This window comes from Ornithodoros turicata, chromosome 9 (genome assembly GCF_037126465.1).
Source record: "Ornithodoros turicata isolate Travis chromosome 9, ASM3712646v1, whole genome shotgun sequence".
NCBI classification, from domain to species: Eukaryota; Metazoa; Arthropoda; class Arachnida; order Ixodida; family Argasidae; genus Ornithodoros; species Ornithodoros turicata.
Genome location: NC_088209.1, coordinates 44053983 through 44075302, shown reverse-complemented (window position 1 = coordinate 44075302; position 21320 = coordinate 44053983). Strand labels below are relative to the sequence as shown.

The window sequence follows — 21320 nt, the reverse complement described above, 5'->3', positions numbered from 1 at the left end:
ATAAAAGACGTCATTTCCGACGCAATACAACATACAACCATACAACTGTCTACATGCGGCCATGTAATGCACGTGGTTTGTAGTTTGGAACTGTTTGGAACATCCCTGAGGTTGTGGAGGGTTGTATTTAGACCTTTTAGATTTCAAATGACCGAGCAGACATCAGTTCCCTTGCCAGAAAACACTGTACTTTTTGAGCAACAAGTTGCGGGCCACGTTCACGGAGATAAAAAGACCAAACTTGGTGCGTTACCTCGGGTGAAATACACTTTAGTCATTCGTAATTGGAATGTTCTTTCTTTGCAAGGTCTATTGAAACACAACGACGGCTCCGTACTAAAGCCCGTCATAGAAGGCGATGAGCGCACACTTCGTGAGCTCAAGTTCTACGAGCGCGTTTTCCACTCCAAAGAACCTCAGTTACGAAACCTGAGAGATTTCGTTCCGGTATACAGAGGAACCTGGAATACGGCAGTCGACGGAGAAAGTACACAATGTTGAGCTATCGTGTTTTCTGGCCTGAAGAAACTTGGTTTTGCAGATGTGCAGTATATCAAGCTGGAAGACGTGACAGCAGCTTTCAAGCGACCAAGTATACTGGACGTTAAGATTGGAGCTCAAACGTACGACCCATTTGCCAGTCCAGAGAAAATTGCCTTGCAGGAAGGGAAGTATCCCTGGTCACACAAGCTGGGATTCCGCATCCTAGGCATGAGGGTACGGCTAATTTTTAGGTGAAGGCAACATTTTCTCGAGTTTGAGGAACGAAGACAGAGTCTCGTGGTGTTAGTGTCTGTCTTCTGTATCTTTTTTGTTCCTCAAACTCCAGAAGATGTTGACTTCATCGAATACTCGCTTGCACACTTCTCACCTGTTCCTAATATTTAGCCTCTTCACATAATCTGGTCATCTGGTCGTAATGTAGCACGGTCGCAATTGCATCCCACAATGCCAAGATGATACGCCAACTCTTTAAAGTACTATTGCACAAAGGTGTATTTCGATTGTCTGGGCTGCATATCCGTCAAAATGTTGCATGTAGACAGTGTGCATTTTTCAGTCTTATCCAAAAATGGTTCAAATGTATCCACAAAAACGAGTGTGGCTATCATTAAAGATGGGTGAGGGTATACCCGCGGGTACACATTTCCCTGCCATTGCGAGTTGCTGGCAAGGTGCGGGTATGTCCGCACTGCCTCCGCGGATTACGCGGTTATACCCGCAGTACCCACATGTGCAAAGCCAGCTCGTCGGCTTTTGGTGCACGACCCGATTCATTGTGAACACTCTGCCCAAAATACTTCCCAAAACGTTCCATACCGAGACCTTCCGTGGTGTGTGAGATGATGACAGCTTTGTCATTTACTGGCACCGCTTACTCTTGGAGAGAGAGAGCTGTACTTCATAACTACTACAAGTAGAACTGTACATCATACTTAATTTCTGTACGGTTGTATATGCCCGAGGTTTACATATTTATTTTCTCGCAGTGACCGAGACTGTACTCCCTACACCAAATATAACTAGGCCTTGAGAGACTTTTGACAGTTTTGAATCTGCTTGTGAAATACATACGTGGTTTGGCAAATGTTAAAGGAGCAACGAGGTGGCATTTGACCAGGGTATCGAACCGAAAACCGTACCCGAACCGTTATTTTTGCCGGAATCAAACCCGAATTGAAATTTTCGTGACAGTGTTGAACCTGATCTGGAGCAGAACCGGAAATAATAATAAGAATAATAGCGGTAACTGGCCCACAATGAAACAGTTCGGACATAAGAGAAGTCTGCGTAAGATTTTGGGTGCCTCTCAATGTTATTTGTTCCAAAGCATACCGTAACAAAAAACAAACAAACTTTTGGGTGTCGCTTCATTGCTGCTTTAATTTCAGTGACAGACATTCCCTGCCTTAAAGATATTCTTTGCACTGCCAGGTGTACGACAGTGCTCGTGATCGATATACCCTCTTTGACAAAAAGTTTGGACTGAGGCAATCCCCCGACAGTGTTGCTGATGGTGAGTATGGGCAGAGGCACGTTGCGTACAATATGTTGTTTTTGCGCAAAATATCTTCGCAATACCATCGTTACGTAAAATGTCCACTTTGCGCATGTTGCAATGCAGAATCCAGAAGCTGCTGACTGTCATTTCAGCAAAGCTTCCAGCTAAAGAGTTTAGTGATGGATAATCTTCCGCAGCGTTTGAATTATTGGAGCGCAACGGCAGTAGTTCCATATTTTGGTTTGGGTCAGGGCAGTCGCTGTAAGCTTGTCCATGGTTCTTCATTGCTTACCTGCCATTGCCGAAGGTGCCTGGAGCTGCAGCGTAGCTCAAGAGCATACGTTGACAAATTCATTCACCGTCACTTGAAAATGATGTGATTTTGAGTTTGATGTTGAAGTCTCCGCGATGGGTTCTGGAGTTGAAGCAACCATGACAAGCTCTAAAGGTGTATATTAATTGCTACTGTTCGTGTCACACTCCACAGCATATTGAGGGGATCAATGTACCAGATCTGGTGTCCGCTATTTAGAGGTTGGAGAGGACGTGCTTGTGGGTGAGATTCCCAGTAGGTTCTGTGTGATATTTAGAGTCTGGAAGCTAGCATCAGTGGTGTGGTGCTGTACTCATTTCAGATTGCACCTAAGTGGGAGGAACTTTTGCATGCTTTGCAAAGTACGTTCGGACCCTTAAGTCTCAAGTATAAGACCATTTTTTGCCATACGTTTCTTTTAGCGGAGGACTTGTGGAGAGATTTACCTTATATCTGCGCAAATGTGCAAGAGGACGGGAAAATGTGGCGTAGAGTGAACGTAGCTAATACAAACCTAAGCAAGCGAGAGGAATCGAGAGTTGGGTTAGGCAGGAGTGGTCGCACTCTCCTCAAGCATATTATGCAGTGACAGTGGCAAGTCCGTGGAATGGGGCAAAATGATAAGAAAGATGAGCTAATTCACATTCTTGTTGACTGTCGTCTCTTGTCAGTTCGCAGTAGAAGTACGCAATTGGAAAAGAAAAGAGCACATGGTTAGATATCCCATCGTGGATTGGATTGGAACGGCCCATTTGTGATTGGGTGGGGGGTGTCCTCCTGTCTACCTCGCACGTGAGTTTCTGTGTCCAATGATTTCTCTTCTGTTTTGCTCTTCCTCGGTGGCTGTACTTACAAATTGCTCATTGGATACTGGTTCTGTACTGTAATTGGTGTACCCACTCCGTCCGAACCCCTGCAGGCTGTCGTTATTTTTGTATCTCTTCTATTTCGGAAATATGCAAATCCTCACAGATGCACAGACAGTAAGCGATAAATCAACGACCCAGGGTATCCGTAATTTGTAGCTACAGGCATTTCTTAAGATGTGATGTCGAATGATGGGTTATGATGTGATGGGCTGTGATGGGTAAGGCTGGACATGATGTGATATTGAAAAAAAATTTTCAGACCCCCCACTTAAGAGTCTTCTATTGGGGGACGAAAGTAATAGAATAGGAAATTTTAAACATGTTCAGTGAAACATTGGAACACATGTTAGTGCCTACAACTGTCGCACGATAATGCGTAGGTAATTCCAGTAAGTTTACTCTCTAATGTCCCTACTACAGCTTTTAGAATGTTCCTGCACAAAGACAGGTCCAGGGCTGAGATCCTGCTGGCAGAAATACTGGTTCGGCTTCGGGAAGTGGAAAACTGGTTTGAGTCCCAACAGACCTTCTCTTTCTACTCCAGCTCCATCCTGGTTGTGTATGAAGGGTCAGACGCTGGACTAGCGACAAATGTTGAACCGCGGTGTGCCGTGAAAATGATAGACTTTGCGCACACCTTCGAGACGGACCAGCAAGATGAGAACTATCTGTTCGGACTACGAAATTTCATCGCAGTGCTCGAACAAATCTTCTGAGATGTCATTTCCATCGAGTGTGCTTTACGATGCTGACGTCACGTGATGCTGTTATTTGTCAAGTAGGAAAGTACGCAAAAAATTGCCAAATATGTATCCCAAATTTTTAAACTCTGCGATGTTTTTACGGGCATTTCTTTGTTTCCTCTACACGGCTGAACATAGAATTGGTCAGCCAATTAAGGCTTTTGACTGCCCATTAAAATTTACTGGCATTACGTCAGTTCTACGACGTATAACTTGTGCCACATATGTGACAAGACGGACACAATGCTTGATCAGGTTCTTCGTGTTTTCGTAGACACGGGAAACTTTCGTCTGACCGTGTTGGCAGTGCATTTTCGAGTGACTGGGGTGTTGACATTGCAAATCCATAAGTCCATAAGGTAAACATGCTTTGGAACTGCGACAAAAAATGTTTTGAAAGATAGCAGTTGACAAAAATTTTGAGTGCCGGTTGTGGGACTGTGACCCACTTCTGCCCGACCAGTTACACTGCACTGACATTGCGCTCTTCTCAACATATCAAGGCCTTATTCATGAAGACACATTCCCTCTCACATTTTCTTCCATGCATGCTCACATCACACAGACAAACAAGTTGAGGCATTTTAGATAGGAACGTAAATTGAGAAGGCTGAATGGCCAAGCAATGACCCGAAAGACAACAGGTGACAAAAAATCTGCGAGGGTTAGATGTTGTGTTTGTTTTACTTGTTCTTTCGGCCTCCGCAATTTATGGTTCCATATTTGCTCACATATTAGACACGCAGCCCTCTTGAGCGCTGAAATGCTGGCAACTTTTTGTTCCCCGCACATTCAATGCTCCCATTGCTGTGGATATTGCGGAAGAAAATAGGAGTGAAGTGTACCTTAAGTGTCGTGTTGCAATTTCCTCTGCACATTGGACGCACACCCTCAATACCACCATGTTTTTGGGTAAAACTTGCGCAGATTATACGCGAGTAAATATGGTAGTATTATCTAAAATGCCTGTTTGTTTGTCTGTGTGATGCGAGAATGCATGGAAGAAAAAAAGAGAATGGGCCAGAGGTCTTTGTGTGTTGAGGAGAACGCAATGTCAGTGTAGCGTAATTTGTTGCACACCTGACCAGCAATCGGAGAGGTGTTACTAAAGCCTAAATTTTGTTTGTTTTAATTGTTTCAGCCTCTGCAATTTTTGTTAAAGAATGTTTCTTACACATTTAAATGTTTCCGGACCAACTGCACCATATACTTACTAGGTGCCCAACAGTACCGTCGACCAGAAATGGTCTCTCTCTGCTAGGCTGACTAGGGTAAAAAGTGTACTCAAGTACAATCATTCAGACGTGGTACTCTTACGATATTCTGATCAGGACATCCGATGTCACTCCCAAACATGATGTAACACTTGAGATATGAAGGGGGGGGTTGCTGGAAAGTTCTCAACTTGACAAAAAAGGGCGCTACCTAGAGTCATAAACCTTCGTTACAATTCTACATATTCACCTCAAAGTTCAACACACTCGGTACCTCATTCCCGAATCTTCTTTAACGCTTGAAAAAAACAAAACGGTCTGACTTATACTCTCCCAAATATGCTTAGGCTGATCCTTTCACCTCTAAGAATCTAATTTCAAACTTGTTATAAAGGTATCGAAAAAAATAGAAATTTCAAATCTAATCGCATTACAAATTTAAACTTTGTCTTCATCATTATGATGTTGAGATTGTGTCCGGAAGTGGGTCTAACCGAGAACTTTTCAGTGTGCCCTCGTAATGCCAATAAATTAGGCATTCAAGTTGCACTATTCTATTAGGAGTTAGATATGTGCATCAAATGATCGGCACTTTTGGTGTCGAACACTCCTCCAATTAGTCCTTAGTACCCTTGAGTGAATGATGTAATTCACACCCTGAGAAGTTTGTGCACCCATCACCCTGACTGGTACAAGTTTCAGAAAATATAGACGCATTTTATTTGTACGAAACATTAGGTTATCTAAATATCTGTAAATACGCAAGTTTGATGAGAACTATGAAACGTATCTATAAATACATTATCATTCAGGAACAACATGAATCAACGCATTAACGCGGGTTGTTAACATAAAAGGAGGAGGCGATAATATGAACAGCTCGTCTTGAAAATGGCTCCTTCCTAGTCCTGCGAAGACACACCTGTTGCATGATTGGTTGTTTGTGCTTCGACCCTGCACAAAAATGTAAGAAATGAGTATGAGAGGTAAACACACGTACTTGTAGGAACGTCAAGTATTCCCCGTTTTTGTTTTGCATTTTTATGCAGCATGTATCGAGGCAAGACTGTAATTGTAGAATGCACCAATTTTTTTTTCCAAAGTTGGCCCATCTGCTTATGCAGGTCCTTCCTTGGCTCATTTCAATCCATTTCCCCTACTTTCGTGCTACCTGTACGAAATACTCGAGACCGACGCAATCTAATCTGAGTGCCAAAATTTTAGTTGAAATGCCACACAAGTGTAAAGTGCTGGAAGAATTAATCCACGTGCCACACAAAATGAATGCGAATTATTTTTGTCTCGCGAACGGATCACATCTGTAAGCGTGAAGTATGCTCCCCTGCACATCCTTCCTTCCTGGGACACTGTCAGGAATGTGGTCCCATCGCTTGCACTGAATGTTGAAAGGGGAGTTTACTGCACGTTTATGGCATTCAGTAGCCGAACCAGTCTGGGGTGGTAACTAGTTGCTGCTTCTAGTAAGAGCAACTGTATAATGGAAATGTAACGCAGTTACTGAGGTACTGCGAGACTAGCGCGCTTTTTACGCGGTATTTTTTGCGGAGGCTCCAAATATGTTTTCCTCAACCAGGAATTTTATGAGTTTTGTCACCTCCTACGCAGCAAGGATGGCCTTAGACGAACAGTCATTGTGCTGTTTGGGCTCATGGGAAAACATGCTCAGGGGCAGATCCAGACCCTCAGTTTTGGAGGGGGGGTTCTTTGTCAGAGCGTGTAGCGTGCGAGGGGACGATCCCCATTCCGCCACTGACTATGCTCAGACGCTAGAACAGGGGTTCTCAAACTGGGTTCCGCGAAGCCCCGCCTGGGGTTCCGCGGGCAGCAAGGTGATACCACAAGTCCTGTACAAAGATTCGAAAATTATTCGAATTACTTTTGCGGTTGCTCCGCCTGTAGAGCAGACTTCGCCTAATGCGTGGGTGCATTGCGGGAAGCCAACTTTACAGGCACACTGCATGCGTTGGTTCCCCAAAAATAGTTTTGTGTTTGTAAAACTTACAAGTTTTCTTGCTTAACAATGCAAAAATTCTATTGTGTGTTCTTCTTCATTGTGTATGTATGTGTGCATGAGTGCGGGGGTTCCTCCAGTTTGCCCGCAAATGTACGGGGGTTCCCTGGGTCCACAGAGTTTGAGAACCCCTGCGCTAGAAGTTGCCTTATTTGGCTTTTTTCCCTTAAAAGGTAACTGTAAAGTAACTACCGTGTGTACTTAAATGGTGGTAGTGAGTTCCATTTCAAAAAGAGTAACTGTAACTGGGTTACTATTTTTGCAGGCTAACTTTAACTTACTTGTGGCTGACCTGAACTGACCATTCTCGCAAAACGCTGGTAGTAAAATGCTGGCAGTGAGAGATGACTCACCTAGTGCATGCTCACGTCTTGATGACCCCAGTTGCAAAGAGAACGATGAGCACCAAGATGGCAGTCACCAATACGCCAATGATAATCCATAAGCGCATGTTCTTCATGCACATGGCTGCTCTCACCTTCTTGGCACTGGCACGGAATTGCGTACTCTGCATTGGGTTCAAAGCGATATTTGGAATGCCAACCTAAACCAACCCCCAGTGATGGCCAGTAGTTAACTACATGCAGTTAAAAAGTAGTTATCAACTACTTACAGAAATGTACGTGGCAACTACTAATTAAACTACTATTTCGAGTACTTAACTACGGTAGTTAGGTTACTGCAGGCTCCAACAACTTCCGATTTTGCCGCAAGATTTACGGCACGATTGTGCTTCCGACTTTTACCTTGAGTACTTGTTTGATGAGAACGGAGGTGCAGTGCATGCGTACTGAATCTTCACTTTTACTTTATTGCTTGTGATTCATATTTAGGTGTCCAAGAACACTATAGAATGGGATTGGTGTTGACGGACGACGTTAAGTAGTTATACATGTAGTTAAAATACATTGCAGTAGTTGAAGTAGTTTTAACTACCTCCCCCAAAAAGTAGTTGAAATACTAGTTAAACGACTCCATCGTGAAGCAGTTAGTAGTTAAACTACTGTAGAAGTAGTTAGTAGCCATCACTGGCAACCCCCACGCTGATCTATGTGGTCCGCTGATCTCGCCTAGTTACGTGAAAGAGAATAAGCCAAAACCAAAGGAACTGTGACATCCAGTCCATGTGGGTCAGGTTCTCAGAGCAACGGTCCAATACATACAGAGTGTCCCAGTAACCGTGTCAAAAATTTTAATAAAACGGCACACTGTGGAAAAGTATGCAATCAACATTTATCTGCAGGTAACCTCTGCCAAGTACTATGAGTGATTTTATAAAATTTTTGTTTGACGCATTTAATTTCCAGGCTTAAACTCCTTCCCAAGTCAACATTACTCCTTCCTTTTTTTTTTGGCAGAAACGGAGAGCACACGTAAGACATACCCCGTTCCATCGCAAGTTTCATTCCCTATGACAACAGCTTAATTTTTAAATTTTTTTAAACTGTGTCCGAGACACACAACATGCCAGCCGTGCTCAGTTCTTCGTTAGGCTAATGCAAGAAGTGTAGGAAGAAAACTATGATGACCTTCCTCTTTGCGTTTCTTTCTTGCTCATTTCCGATAACTGCAGAGTTATAACCTTACTGCCGCTATCAGCAGAAACAGAAACACGGAACCCTACCTGTTAGAGAAGTCTAAGAGTAACTAGAGAGAATGGCTACCACTTACGGAGGACTCGAGTTCTTGTGTCTTGTCGAGCAAGGTGTCGAGCCTCTCGCCGCGCTCAACAATTTTCTCAATGTTCTCCGTCATGACCACTTTTACTTCCTGTACTTGACCTTTGAGAGTGGAAATGTGGTCACCCATCTTGCCCTCGTTGCACTTTGCCTGTTTACAAAAGGGGTACAAAAGCATCCTCCATAATTTTTTCCTTTTTTGGATCACGAGTAAGGGCCCGGGTTCTCTGCCGAGGTTGGGAATGAGAAATTGTACAGTTTTCTGCAGCAACTGCTCGCGTGTCTAGGCTCACCGAGATATACGAAGACAAAATCTTTATTAACTCACGTGGCACGTAAGTAAGCTGTAGCTAAGCATCGCAAGGTAGTTTGTGCCGTTTTAACGGTAGCATACCGCAGTAATGGCGGGAAAACAATTGGGCGGTTTTGTAGAATTCTTCAGTACCATACTAACCTTTGTACCATTATTTCCCCAAGTGGGAATGTTTAACCGCGAGGAACGCGCTGGATGGGATATCGTCCGTGGGAGCGAAACAGAAGTGAAAAAAGACTGGATGGATGTGAGCTCAACCGGTGTTGCAGACGCTCTAAAAACTCAACTTCACCGCGTAGCACGCTCTGCGCCAACCATTGCCACGAATGATACAGTTATCACTTCTGATTCGAAGAGAGACGGGGGCGTACGCCTTCTTGTGTCAATTATCTTATAAATTGACACAAAAAGGCGTGTGCCCTCATCTCTCTTGGAATCATACGCGATAACCTTATCATTCGTGGCAATAGGTGGCGCAGAGTGTGCTACGCGGTGAAGTTTAATTTTTAGAGTGCGAGAGGGTGGTGCTCTGAGGAGAAAGGCGCTGTCAGACACTCCATAACTGGAGGCCCGCTTAATGTCTCCCCTCACTCCTTCGCACGTAGACACGTAATGTCCTCTAATCGCAGCACCCAGTTGCAGCAGATGATTTTGGAACCCAGGCTTTCTATGGCTACTGTCCCTTTAAATGGCGTTTGTGGAGTCAAATAGGGTCACGATACAATACAAGAAGTAGAAAGCAATGCCAAAGCGATTAACTGTGATTACACCGAGGGAAGGTAAAACGGGTAGGAACCCTTTATTGCAATTAAAATGAAGGAGACTTTCATGCAGAGCCTGCACTTGATCAGGTATGGAGTATAGATGCTGTTGCAGATGGTAATACAAATTAATCGCTCACCATAATATCTGCCATGACGGCAGCAAAGTCTCGGTTGAGTTCGTGTTCCATCGCCGTCCACGCTCGAGTCCGAAGGCTGCCAACATTGAAACGTTGTTTCGTCTGGATGGAGGAATCAAACGTTGCGCTATAATCTACGCGATGACTCAAGTTTCAGAGTTGCTTTTGCTTTGTACCTATAGTTGAGCCTCGTAACAAATTCCACAATCATCAACTTACTAGCGAGGATATCGTACTACACTTCAGGACAGGTCAACTCCAAGACGTCTGGGACTGGCTTAGGCAGACACTTGGTGTCTCTGATTTGCGACATAATGCGCCCGCTTGCTTCAAAGACTCGTGCCAGAGACGAGCACATTTGCGCGCTTCTAAAGCAAATATTTAACGTCTATTTACGTAATTAATTAAATTAATTAATAAATAGTTAATAAATCGATCGATTAAATATTTAATATGTAAAGCAAATTTTCATTAACAAAACGGGCAAATCGGATTCCTGATCTGCCTGGTGTCATTATGTATGCTCCACTCTCAACGTGCGGTCTACGTTATCAACTGAAGATCTACACCTCTGTGAATGCGGCTCTTCAGTTGTCTCAGAGTATACAGGTAAACCGAAGTGGCCTTTCCCGTTTAACTGACAAACCTCCTGTGGCGCACAATGAGGCATTTGTGTGCGCAAAACCTACAGAAAAATCTTGTAAGTCGTACTCAGCATGAAAGGTAAACAGAGCGACAAAAACGTGGGCTTCCATCCATTAGATTAAGGCAACACGGAGGTCTCGGGAGAGTTATATTCGGGTACCACTAGGGTAGCTATGGGCACAAAAACTGAGACAATATAGATGCTCATGAGCACGCAACTCCTGGGACTGTCATGTTTTAATGCATCGGAGGCAATGTTTTCGTCGCTAACTGTGTGGTGGCGCAACACGATATTAAAGAAGAAGATGCGCAAGAGCTGTTCTTTGAGTTCTCGGGCTGTTGCAACCGTGTCTGTTCCTGCATAACCTCGTATTAAAAAGGTTCTCTGTAAAGCAGTAGGGCAATAATTTGGCATTCGCTCGTTGTTCCCGTTGACTGGGTATTGTGTAGTGCTCATCTTCAGAATTTAAAGTCGAAAGGAGCTACTTAAATTTGTCATCTTTTTCTTTTTGTACGCACGAAGAAACGACTTCTACAGAAAATTGTGTCAATTATTATCCAAAAAGAGTCGCAAAATTTCCTTTAGGGTATAGCAGAAAAATATTTAGCTACGAAAGCTATTCGTGCCTTAATTTCAGCATTTAAAAGTTACAATACGCATAGTCTGTTCAGAACAGGAAGCATTGCAGGATAGTACAGGCCTGGTAAAAACTTGTACGTTGCAGTGCCTCACCAGGTCTAGAAATGTAAATGGTAGTCGTAGTCCAACATCTGTGGTTGTAGCACATGTGTATGTCAGCCCTTCAGATACCAAGAAATGGAATGTAACACTGGAAAGAAAGATGTTTCAATGATTTGAGGCTGGAATACAGATTACGTTGCAAAAGAACAAAACTATTTGCCTAAAGTTCTCTTCGAGAGCATTATCAGATTAGGAGCTGCTGATGAGCGCACATCAACTGAATTACTAACATATTGCTTGGCTCAAGCAGACAATGGCTAAGCATTGTGACGTTAGACTCATCCAACACACACAACTTCCGACAAACTACCACACAACTTTGTAGCTTAGGAAAACGCTGATAACACCCCTTACCCTCCACTTGTACGTGTGCACCTGCAGTCAGCATCAGTAGGAAATTCCTTCAGGTGATCCTTTAACAGGTATTCAAAGTCGCAGTCTGTTTCCTGATGACTTACAAGTATCACGTCCCCTCTGGCTACTGCACCGTACTCCACACCGTTCATGATTCAGCTGTTTATGCTGAAAAGGATTGAGGACAGTGGGTAAAAACTACAAAGAGAACTTTTTTTTACATGGAATGAAACCAAGAAGCTGCAGGAAAAATATATGGCTAAGTTCACATCGGCCGCAGTGATGTGTGTAAGGAGTTGGCTGAATGCATTGAACCGCGGCTTAATTCCCCAAAGCATGTTTGCACAGGTTTCCGTCCAATTTGCGTTTGTGGTGTTGCATTGTACTAGTCAGCTCCCTTGATTGCTCTGAGCGGTTCAAGACCGTGGTTCGCCGTCAAGCGATGACAGATACTACTACATCAGTATGCATGTTGCCCGCCCCACGAGCGGCCGACCTCAGCAAGTGGTCTCCCCAACACCACAACAATCACCGACCACACACAACGGCGCGTGCCAGAGAAAAAAAAAACACACACACTTTCGCTTTACGGCGCCAAACTGGTGAAACGCGAAGGAATGTCACACCCACCCACCAGTAAGTCACAAGCACGTGGTCACAAGCGATGCTACGTCACAGGTTGTTTATCGACAGACACCTTGCTGACCTTGCTGACGGATGAAGCGATCTGGAATGAATGGTGGGACGAAAGCACGAAAGGGCGACTGCATGACAAACGAGACACACAGTCTAGAAAGCGGGTTGAACACGGCAGGGTCGTTCGCGAGATGTCGCTGGTTTCGGATTCCCTGGACTTTTGTGGATTCGGATGCGCTTGACTTGGCCGCTGGCTTAGCCTTAGCCACGATCTTCATACGTTGGTCACTTTAAGTATGGATTCCGGTTTCGTAATTCGGAGGTCGCACGCAAGGGCGTGGTCGTCCTAGTTGATATGCCAACGTTCTTAGAGTTGGTTGATGTGTCTGGTTATCTGTTGTATCTGTGTGGCTTTCTCCCAAGTTGGCAGCAGGCGTTTTGTTTCTAGGATGGCCCCTCGCCGGTTGGGTGGGTGGAAGTCGAGAAGGGGCTCGGTTGATTTCGACGAAGGGGTCGTAGCTATAGCCTGCGCCCTTTCACTTTTGTCGTATGATGAGCCGGGCGTCTTAGCAGAATATGTTCAGTGTCCTCTTCTTTCCTTGTGTCACACAGGATGCATACTGGGGGGTCTTTACCGAAGTTCGGAGAGCCTCTTCCTCGTTAGCAGTGGTCCTCTTCGGGCCTGAAATAAGAGGCTCTATTTCCAAGGGCGCTGCTAGGCAACCTTTCAGGGAGGAACAGGATCTCGGACCAGGGGAACGAAAAAGAAAAGTACAAGAAATACGGCGGGAGCTCTCGTCAAGGTGTCGGATTGGTTGATCGAATGCCCCTCGATGTGGCTTTCGAAGCACAGTGACGTTACCGCTTGAAGCAAGCTGACTTTCCCTACAGCAGCCACTGCGGTGCTGTTGAAGATCTAGAACATATTCTTCTCCTTTGCCCACACTACCAATCTTCCCAAACCTCACAAAATTGCTTGGTCCCTGGCCACACCAACGCTCTGCCCACCTTTCTGGATCCTTATTGTGAAGGGGTAGAGAACTCCCCAGTCATCGTCTCGTAATAAAGTTGTTTCCTCATTAGCGCCGCGAAGCAACTGTGGCTATGAGCAGCGTACAGACGTGGACAGATGGAGAGAGGACAACAGGAAGGGGGTTAGTATGCGTCCTGGGCCGACTTCAGGGAGAACTGTGACGACATTCGTCTTGAAAGTCTGCCGGAAAACAAAGGAAAATCCCTAAGACAGCACTGCCGGTGCCAGATTTCGAATTTCCCAGTCTCGGCGTGGACGGCGACCATCCCAACCACGCGAGCTGATGTATAGAATAGTAATGTTTAAGAAGTTGCGTTAGAGTTTTAGCTGATCGCCAAAGGTTCATTGGGCGCCCATCACTCTTTCGAAGAGTATCGTCGCTTAGGCATTTTCATTGTCAAGTCTCCGCATGTCGGCAGGGACTGTCACGAGATACGCGCCGTATCAGTGGATTGTGCTTCTGAAACGCTGCCGTAAAACGAGAGATCCCCAATAAAAGGAGAACGCTCCAGACGTTTCTTGTCAGAGTGACTGCAATGAAGCTGCATTTGTGCGTCGTGGACGCCTTCACACAAGTTCGCTTTGCAGGCAATGCGGCGGCTGTCGTTTTTCTCGAGGACGACAACGTGAGTTTCTCCCCAGCTCTTGTCCAGTTGTTCCGTATAGTGAGAGTCAATGGAGAACTGTACAAGTGTTTTTCCCTCGGTGCAACTATTTTCGGCATGTCCCTAGAAAATCGTTCCCACGTATATGCCCGCATAGGACAGGACTGGAGATGTTTCGATCGGGCCATCCTTTGCCGAATATATTCTCCACAGTGCACAACTAACGAAATGCTAACGTATTCACAAGCCCTTACAGTTGTAAGAGGTCGGCCTCTGAAATGACCCGAGTCACTTTTCCAAGAAATTCGGGCCAAAAAAGAAAGTACTGTTTTCTAGGAGGAGAAAAGTTAAGGAAACAAAGTGAGAAAAGACTTCTCTTTCTGCAGTGTAGCGCAAGTTATATGAATTTCAAGTACAAAGTTGTGAAGGCCACCCCATATGGCACACCCACTTCAAAGGAGCCTGACTTGAAAGAATCCCACATGACTGCCCTGAAAGCAAAGAATGCGAATTTCTTTGAGACTGTTGTGCATTGCCGTTCATTCTGACTAGGTAATCGACGATGACCTGAAGCAGAAGATAGCTCGAGAGATGAACCTCTCTGAAACTGCGTTTGTTTCGAAGCTCTACAGGGAAGACGACTTCGCCAGTTGTAAGTTGCACGCAATACATATCCGTAGCCAGGGGGATGGTTGGTAGTGGAAAAGGGGATGAAACACCCCTTATATGGAGTTCGAGAGGGCCTCGATATTCGAGGTTGCGAAATTCCAGATTTCAAAATTGACGTTTCACAACAAAGAAAATGTTGCATGTATGTCGTTTATAAATCCGATACACTATTTAACATCTCAGCTTCACTAATTTTCCATGTCTATCGTAGTCCATTTTGCGAATGAAAGCAACATTTTAGAGGCTATTGCGCTTACCAGTGCGGACACGCCGGAAGATCATGTTAGTTAGTTTATTATCAGGTTACTGCAAGTTTTGTGTTTCCATTTTTATCTCCGAGTTAGTTTAATTTTCCCGAGCGCGTGCGTGCGTTTTAGGCAGCTGATTGTCAATCTCAGGACCACGAAACATTTATTTCCAACCGTTTGCTTTGCGACGGTGTTTTTGATCAGTACATTCCAAGGTCCATCCTTTATATTTTACAGCGTCTTCCTTCAAGCTGAGATGGTTCACTCCGAGCAACGAGGTCCCACTCTGCGGTCATGCAACGCTTGCCACTTCCGCTGCTATCTTTGAAGCTGTCGGTGCGTGCACTCGCTTTAATTAAGGTACCAACTGTGAGTGGCACTGTGGTCTGTGGCAATGCCGCCAAGAGTTCTCGCTTCTATATGCCCTGGGAAATAGCGTGTATAATTGACGCTTCCACTAAAATTGCGCTTGGCTGTGTGGGACAGGATTTGTTTGTACTTTCACTCACCTTGTCTCTCGTGGAGGAGCAATCTTCTTAAGGAGACTAATTCATCAAGTACAATATCGCGGGGGCGACCATGCAAAATACTTTGGCTAAACGGTGTCCTTATCAATGTGCAATTCAATTTACGAGGAAGGTCCGGAAAATGCGCCAACCTTAGAAGCGCTGCTTTGACATAGCAGCTCCATTTGGTGCTTGAACCTCACTTATTCTCATAGACTGAGAAGTTGCCGGTCAAAAAGAACTCTTTACAAGTTAAGTTACCATGTATAAAATGTAACTGTTGATAACCAAGTTCTTTAGCCTGATGTAACTAGCAGTTACTGAGTTACTTAAAAAAAATGAACGAGTTACTTCCAAGTTACTTCGCACACAAAATAGCATTCCGCAGGTGCAGCGCGCGTGAGCACTTGAGTTAGACCTTGAGTTGCCTGCGGAGGAGTGCAACACGCTTAGATCGTTTTCGTTAATGTCCAACAATAGACCTCTCCCTGTTTGTAAACAGATGACGTCATAGTGTTCGACAGCGCCACAAATTTGGTAGAATTGAACTCCTCTCGAAGCTAGAGGTGAACAAGGTCGCCCCCGAAAGCCACGGTCTTGAGGGGATTGCGATATAGGACCATAGGTCCTGCTTTTGGGAGACAGCGAACAAGTGGAACCCAGCCCTCTCCTTCCGATTTGTTTCGGTTTCACTCTGTCTACGAATGTCATGATGACGTTTCTCTGGTAGAGGTCTATTCGAACGCTTTGCATCTTACTCCCTGTGGGCGCAGCTTCATTGCAATGGCAGTGGTTCTTACTTCCTGAATAAAACACTGTCATTGATTGAATATCACGTTTTATGGCAAAAAATGCCACGAAGGAACAGGAGAGAAAGCAAGAAAATATGTGGACGTGAGGAAAAAGCGAGTTAAAAGTAACTTGGAACTTAACATAAGTTACTTTGCCAAAGTTGCCTGAAAAAGGAACGGATTCCTCTGAAAGTTACCACGGCGCAAAAGTACCGAGTTAAGTTACAAGTTACCAAAAAAAAAAAAAAACTCTCCTTGAACTCTGCTTATTCTCTTTGGACTTTAGAAGAGAGTGTTATCAAATACTTGTTCAACCACACATAAAATGCGCTTCAGTAATAATAAACCATTTCAAGCTACTCTCGAATGGTGGTATTTTAATGGAAAATGCATTTCCCTTTAGGCAACGACTCGTCGGAACTGCACTTCGAGAGCTTGAGCGGACCACTTTCGGCCACTCGAACGACAGACGGGCTTATTGCGCTCAATTTCCCCGCTAGGGGAACCGAACCTGTTGTAAGTAAGAAAGGAGTCCCCCGGGAGTCCCAGTTCATCCCCAGTTGAGTGTTCTGCGGAACAATCGTATATGCTGCGGTACCCGTAATGCTACGCGTGGTTTCAAGGATGGTTATAACTTTATTCGGCCGTGCGGTGAAGCTTGCAGAGCGGCAGGAGCGCCTCATACGCTGAAAGGAATGACTTTTTAATCCTTGTTTTCTAACATTCGATCCTCGTGCTGCCGAACTTGGTCCTTATGGATCGGCTCTGATACTTCTCCCAGTCACCGGCCTACTATACGAACTCTACCTTCGCGGGCGTGTCATGCTAACTCGTATCAACCCGCATGCACTGGAAGAGCATAAGCGCATCGTATCATTCATAATTTAAAATTTGTCTAGCAAGAAACATTAAATGGAACGAACGGCGGTCATCCGTTCGTGGGTCCTAGTAAATGCTGGTAAGAGCTGGGTTCGGATCAACAGCCATGCAGTCGGGAATTTTCCGGTAGACTACACTCTGAAGTTTGCCAAAGACAGGGACTAACAACGTCTTGTTCGTGCAGTGACTATTTGCACTATTTAAACACAGTTGTGGACGAAGGGAAAAAAAGTGTAAGCGCAGAAATAACAGTTAATCTTTACCGTGTATTCATTTCCAAAAGGCCAAGCTACAGTACAGCGACCTGATTCAAGTGAGTCCCCTCTATTCAGGGTCTGCCAAATGCTCGATAATTGTGTTTTGCTCTTTTTATAGGCTGTCGTTGGGGATGTTCCCGTAAGTGATGTGCGGTACTCACCCGAGGAACGCAAGCTCCTGGTACGACTACACGATCACTGTAACAGGTACATCTAATCTGCTGGAAATATCGCCAAGCTCCGCCCTATCGTTGCAACGTATCGAATGTAGAAAAGGTCTCACAGTTGCGTTTACTACGTGCGTATAGATGACTTGCGCCCCTGTCATCGATTAAGTTTCGTCGCCGCGCAAAGCCTGCTGCTGGGCATTATCAGCTTTATCAGCCGATGCAATTTTCCCGCTTCTTGCCCACCGCAGCAAAATCTTCTCGCGACGTCACACGTTTGTAAACAGGGGGCCATATATTGTCTTTCAGTCAATTGAAACGACAACCACCGAGAAAAATTCAAAGTGCCTTCCATTGGACTCGCAACGTGGTAATCGGTGGATTCATTAGTTTTTGGTGTTCTCTGCTGAGTTTCCTATTTCTGACGTGCAGGGCGCTATTGGAGTCGTTGACGCCCTCCATAGGACGCATGCTGGAGGTGGAACCTAGCGGCCGTGTGAAAGGCGTAACGGTCACGTTAAGAGCGAGCGCGGAAAACGACTGCGGACCTTACGACTTCGTGTCCCGGTACTTCGCTCCGTGGTACGGCATACCGGAAGATCCAGTCACCGGTGAGAAATATCTTCTTGTGGTCGCTATCATCTATGGGTTCTATTCCTTGCTTCGCAGGTTCTGCTCACACCGTGCTTGGTCCCTACTGGTCAGACGTGCTTGGCAAGACCAATCTGTTCGGTAGGTTCTTTGAACGTCAACCGTGTGTCTCGTCTTGACATAGGACAGCATAAGAGAGCGCTTATGATGACGTCAGCTAAATGGCGACTGCTACATGTGAGATGTCCACTGAAGGATTCCAATGGAAAAGAAAAACGGTATAGATTTAGATAGAAAACATGCTAGCTCAACCTGGTTGTTATCCTCGTTGTGCTCCTCAAACTCGACCAAATGTTACCTTTAATTTCTACAGTCTCGCTATTTTAATTTGTTCGCTTTCGTACCAACTGGGAAAAGAATCGGACTGAGTCATGCAAGAATTAGCGGAGATCCACTTTCACCAAATCATTCAACAAAATTTCATCTTTGTAGTGTGGACCAATAAATACCGCCAGCACCGCTTACAGATACTGCTACGATTCTTTTTCTTTATTCTTCTCACGCCCGCCGCTTGTTTGCTTGAAACACATGTTTTGTAAGCTGATTGTGACTAGTCACCAGAAAATTCACATTAGCCGTGTCGGTTCGGCCGCAATTCTCGAAGCGTTCAAGCAAGGTCATCCAAAATCTTTTCAGTTTCAGACGTCTGACCAAAGTGTGTGCGTCAATTTTTGGAATAGCACCAAAGGTTTTGACGTATGCAATAAAAAAAAAAAAAGACATACACGAACACAGCCGTTCACTGTCGACTCGCCCCGCGGGGTGTAACGAGCAGGAGAAGGACGACCGATGACGGCTCAACGTCAACGCGTTCCCATTCACTGGTCAGTCGTACAGTCGAGCTTAGCGCCTGCCTTTTTCTTTTTGTCTCGAGAGCTTCCTCTGTTGGTAGTCAGTAAACCTGTTCCCTCGGGGGATTAGGGATTGAAAGAGTGACCGTGTCCATTGAGGATATCGTTGTTCAGCCGGAGTTTTCCTGGGGCCAATGCTTCTTCATAGCCCCGAATAGCTGGCTAGCAGACGACATTTCTTTGAACCAGTCAGCGAGCACCGACGGTATGTCGTCAGCGCAAGGGTCGGAGGCTGGTTCTACTCTCCACCACCGTTGCGCACGGTCACTGTTTGCGGCACTTAAAAGTACTGTAGAGCAGTAGAGCAGCAATCTCAGAGAATTTATCTATTCGATACCCTAAGCCCTCAGTACTCTCACGTCACAATATTCGTCACAATTGTACCGATAGTTTTTAGAAAATTTGAAGATTACTGGCAACACTGTGTCGAAGTCCACCAACTGCGCACTGCTCGTCAAGTATGGTGGCAAAACTATATTGCATGCGCATTACACTGTGCCTAAAGCAAAACAAGTCGGCTACGTAGCCGTCAGAAGCAGCAAGCCAGTCGGGAACATAGATCACTGTTGTTCGACAGATTGGGGATTATTTCCCTCCAGACGTCGCCCCGAGCCATTTTACCGCAATTTTACTAGCAAATGAGAAATATTTAGCGTTCTCTGTCGCACGTATAAAAAGTGTTGTGCTGTGTTCTTCTTGCCTTATGGTACCTATAAAGGGGTTATGACGTCTCCAGTTTTGCCGGTTGATTGCAAACGAGGAGGCTAAACAGACGCGTACAAGCTCCTGCTCTGACATTAGGGCAGCCATCTGCGTCCGCCACTAAACGTGATTACCTCTGCTTCCTGTGACATTAGAGCTGGATGGAAAAGTGTGCAACAACGGTTTGTATTTCGCCAACATTGTTGCAGAGAGAGAAGAGAAATAAAAACACTGACCTGCAGTATAATCATTAATGAGTGCATGATGAGCACAAATGTGAAACTGCGAGGCAACTTATGTCCTTGTTAACCTTTCCATGCAGCCCGACAAGCTTCAACTAGAGGAGGTCAATTATTCCTGAGTATCTTAGAAGGAGGAGAGCGAATCTCTATCGGAGGCTACAGCACTATTGTTGTCAATGGAGAACTGCATGTGTAAATCCAAGGCAATAAATCTGAACATACCTCCCCCCCCCCCCACTTCGTTAGTTAAGCGTCTTTTTCCAAAGTTTTTCGATGAATAATATCTATCTCATATTATCCCTGTATCATGCCAAAAAGTGTACGTGACACAGACCGCCAGGTGTATAAATGAAATGAAATGGGCGCACCCGAAGAAGTCCAACTGATAGGGAGGCCAAGTGCAAGAAGGAAAGAGAAATAATTGCTCCAACTAAAGGTTGACTCTGTTGCATTTACGAAGGAAGAAAGAAAATTCTTTGGATTGGCTGGATAAACACTGACAGACAAGAAATTGATAGCCTCCTCACCCATTCACACGCGTATAAATGTCTCGCAAAATTTTGTTCAGTGAACAGTTCAAGTGCCGCGCTTGTGTTGCCCTCTCGTGTTTTGTCTTTAGATTCTGACCGCGATTCGACCTTCCAGATGTTTTGCTTACAAGGTTGGTGTAATGGGGGAGACACTCAAAAAAGAGAACGTCATGCATGAAAATTAGGACCCGCTATTATCCATCGGTGGCTCGTTGCGCTAGCAAATGTTAACATAAAAACGAGGCTGTCAACAACGTTCCTGCGTCGATACGCAACTACAGACCAGTCCCGTGTCCGTAAAGAAATATCCAGACATCCGCTCTATGGCTTGTTTAGCTTTTTCGTCTTTCACTTCCGAGGGGAATTAGGGCAAAAGGGGAAGGGTCCTTGACCAATCCCTCCTACCCCTGTCCGACCCAGCCGCGTTTCGTGTGTCTCCATAGGTAAGTATGATCGATGCGATCACCTGAATCGGGTAAAAAGCCATATCAAAGCCATTCAGATTAAGATGTTTTTAAACGAAGCTACTAGAGCAACATAGATACTGTTTTGTATAGGTGGACATTCTCTCGAAAAGAATATGTAAGTACTAGACGAGTATACCTAAGACTCATTAGTTAAGTTTTTAATTAGGAGGTTGCGGGTAAAAGTGAGATAGCAGAATGAGAGGTAATTGTCGTTAAAAACATTTTTTAAAAATCTGGAATGGAGCACGTACGTTGAAATTTGCAATCCATCGAATTTTG

General features: G+C 44.9%; 2 protein-coding genes across 8 annotated transcripts; one reads left to right on the top strand and one right to left on the bottom strand.

Moving 5' to 3' along the window:
- Positions 1 to 21: 21 nt before the first annotated feature.
- Positions 22 to 20279, top strand: LOC135369065 (phenazine biosynthesis-like domain-containing protein). Of its 2 annotated transcripts, XM_064602705.1 has the most exons (11): positions 22 to 244; positions 308 to 487; positions 542 to 717; positions 14634 to 14733; positions 15236 to 15334; positions 16699 to 16811; positions 17458 to 17487; positions 17550 to 17638; positions 18031 to 18209; positions 18268 to 18330; positions 20125 to 20279. In XM_064602705.1, exons 1-11 carry the CDS (start codon positions 67 to 69, stop codon positions 20238 to 20240), a joined length of 1323 nt encoding a protein of 440 aa, XP_064458775.1. In that variant the 5' UTR covers positions 22 to 66; the 3' UTR covers positions 20241 to 20279. The 2 variants fall into 2 exon arrangements, with proteins under 2 accessions (XP_064458775.1, XP_064458776.1); XM_064602706.1 differs by lacking the exons at positions 22 to 244; positions 308 to 487; positions 542 to 717 and adding an exon at positions 13968 to 14102.
- LOC135369068 (uncharacterized) lies at positions 5844 to 12551 on the bottom strand. 6 transcript variants are annotated; one of them, XM_064602716.1, is made up of 7 exons: positions 12387 to 12456; positions 11808 to 11975; positions 11445 to 11541; positions 10067 to 10168; positions 8845 to 9003; positions 7527 to 7681; positions 5985 to 6095 (listed from the first exon to the last, which is right to left on the bottom strand). In XM_064602716.1, exons 2-6 carry the CDS (start codon positions 11957 to 11959, stop codon positions 7538 to 7540), a joined length of 654 nt encoding a protein of 217 aa, XP_064458786.1. In that variant the 5' UTR covers positions 11960 to 11975; positions 12387 to 12456; the 3' UTR covers positions 5985 to 6095; positions 7527 to 7537. The 6 variants fall into 6 exon arrangements, with proteins under 6 accessions (XP_064458784.1, XP_064458781.1, XP_064458785.1 ...); XM_064602714.1 differs by lacking the exons at positions 7527 to 7681; positions 12387 to 12456 and adding an exon at positions 12514 to 12551 and having other exon boundaries at positions 5844 to 6095; XM_064602711.1 differs by lacking the exon at positions 7527 to 7681 and having other exon boundaries at positions 5844 to 6095.
- Positions 20280 to 21320: the final 1041 nt, after the last annotated feature.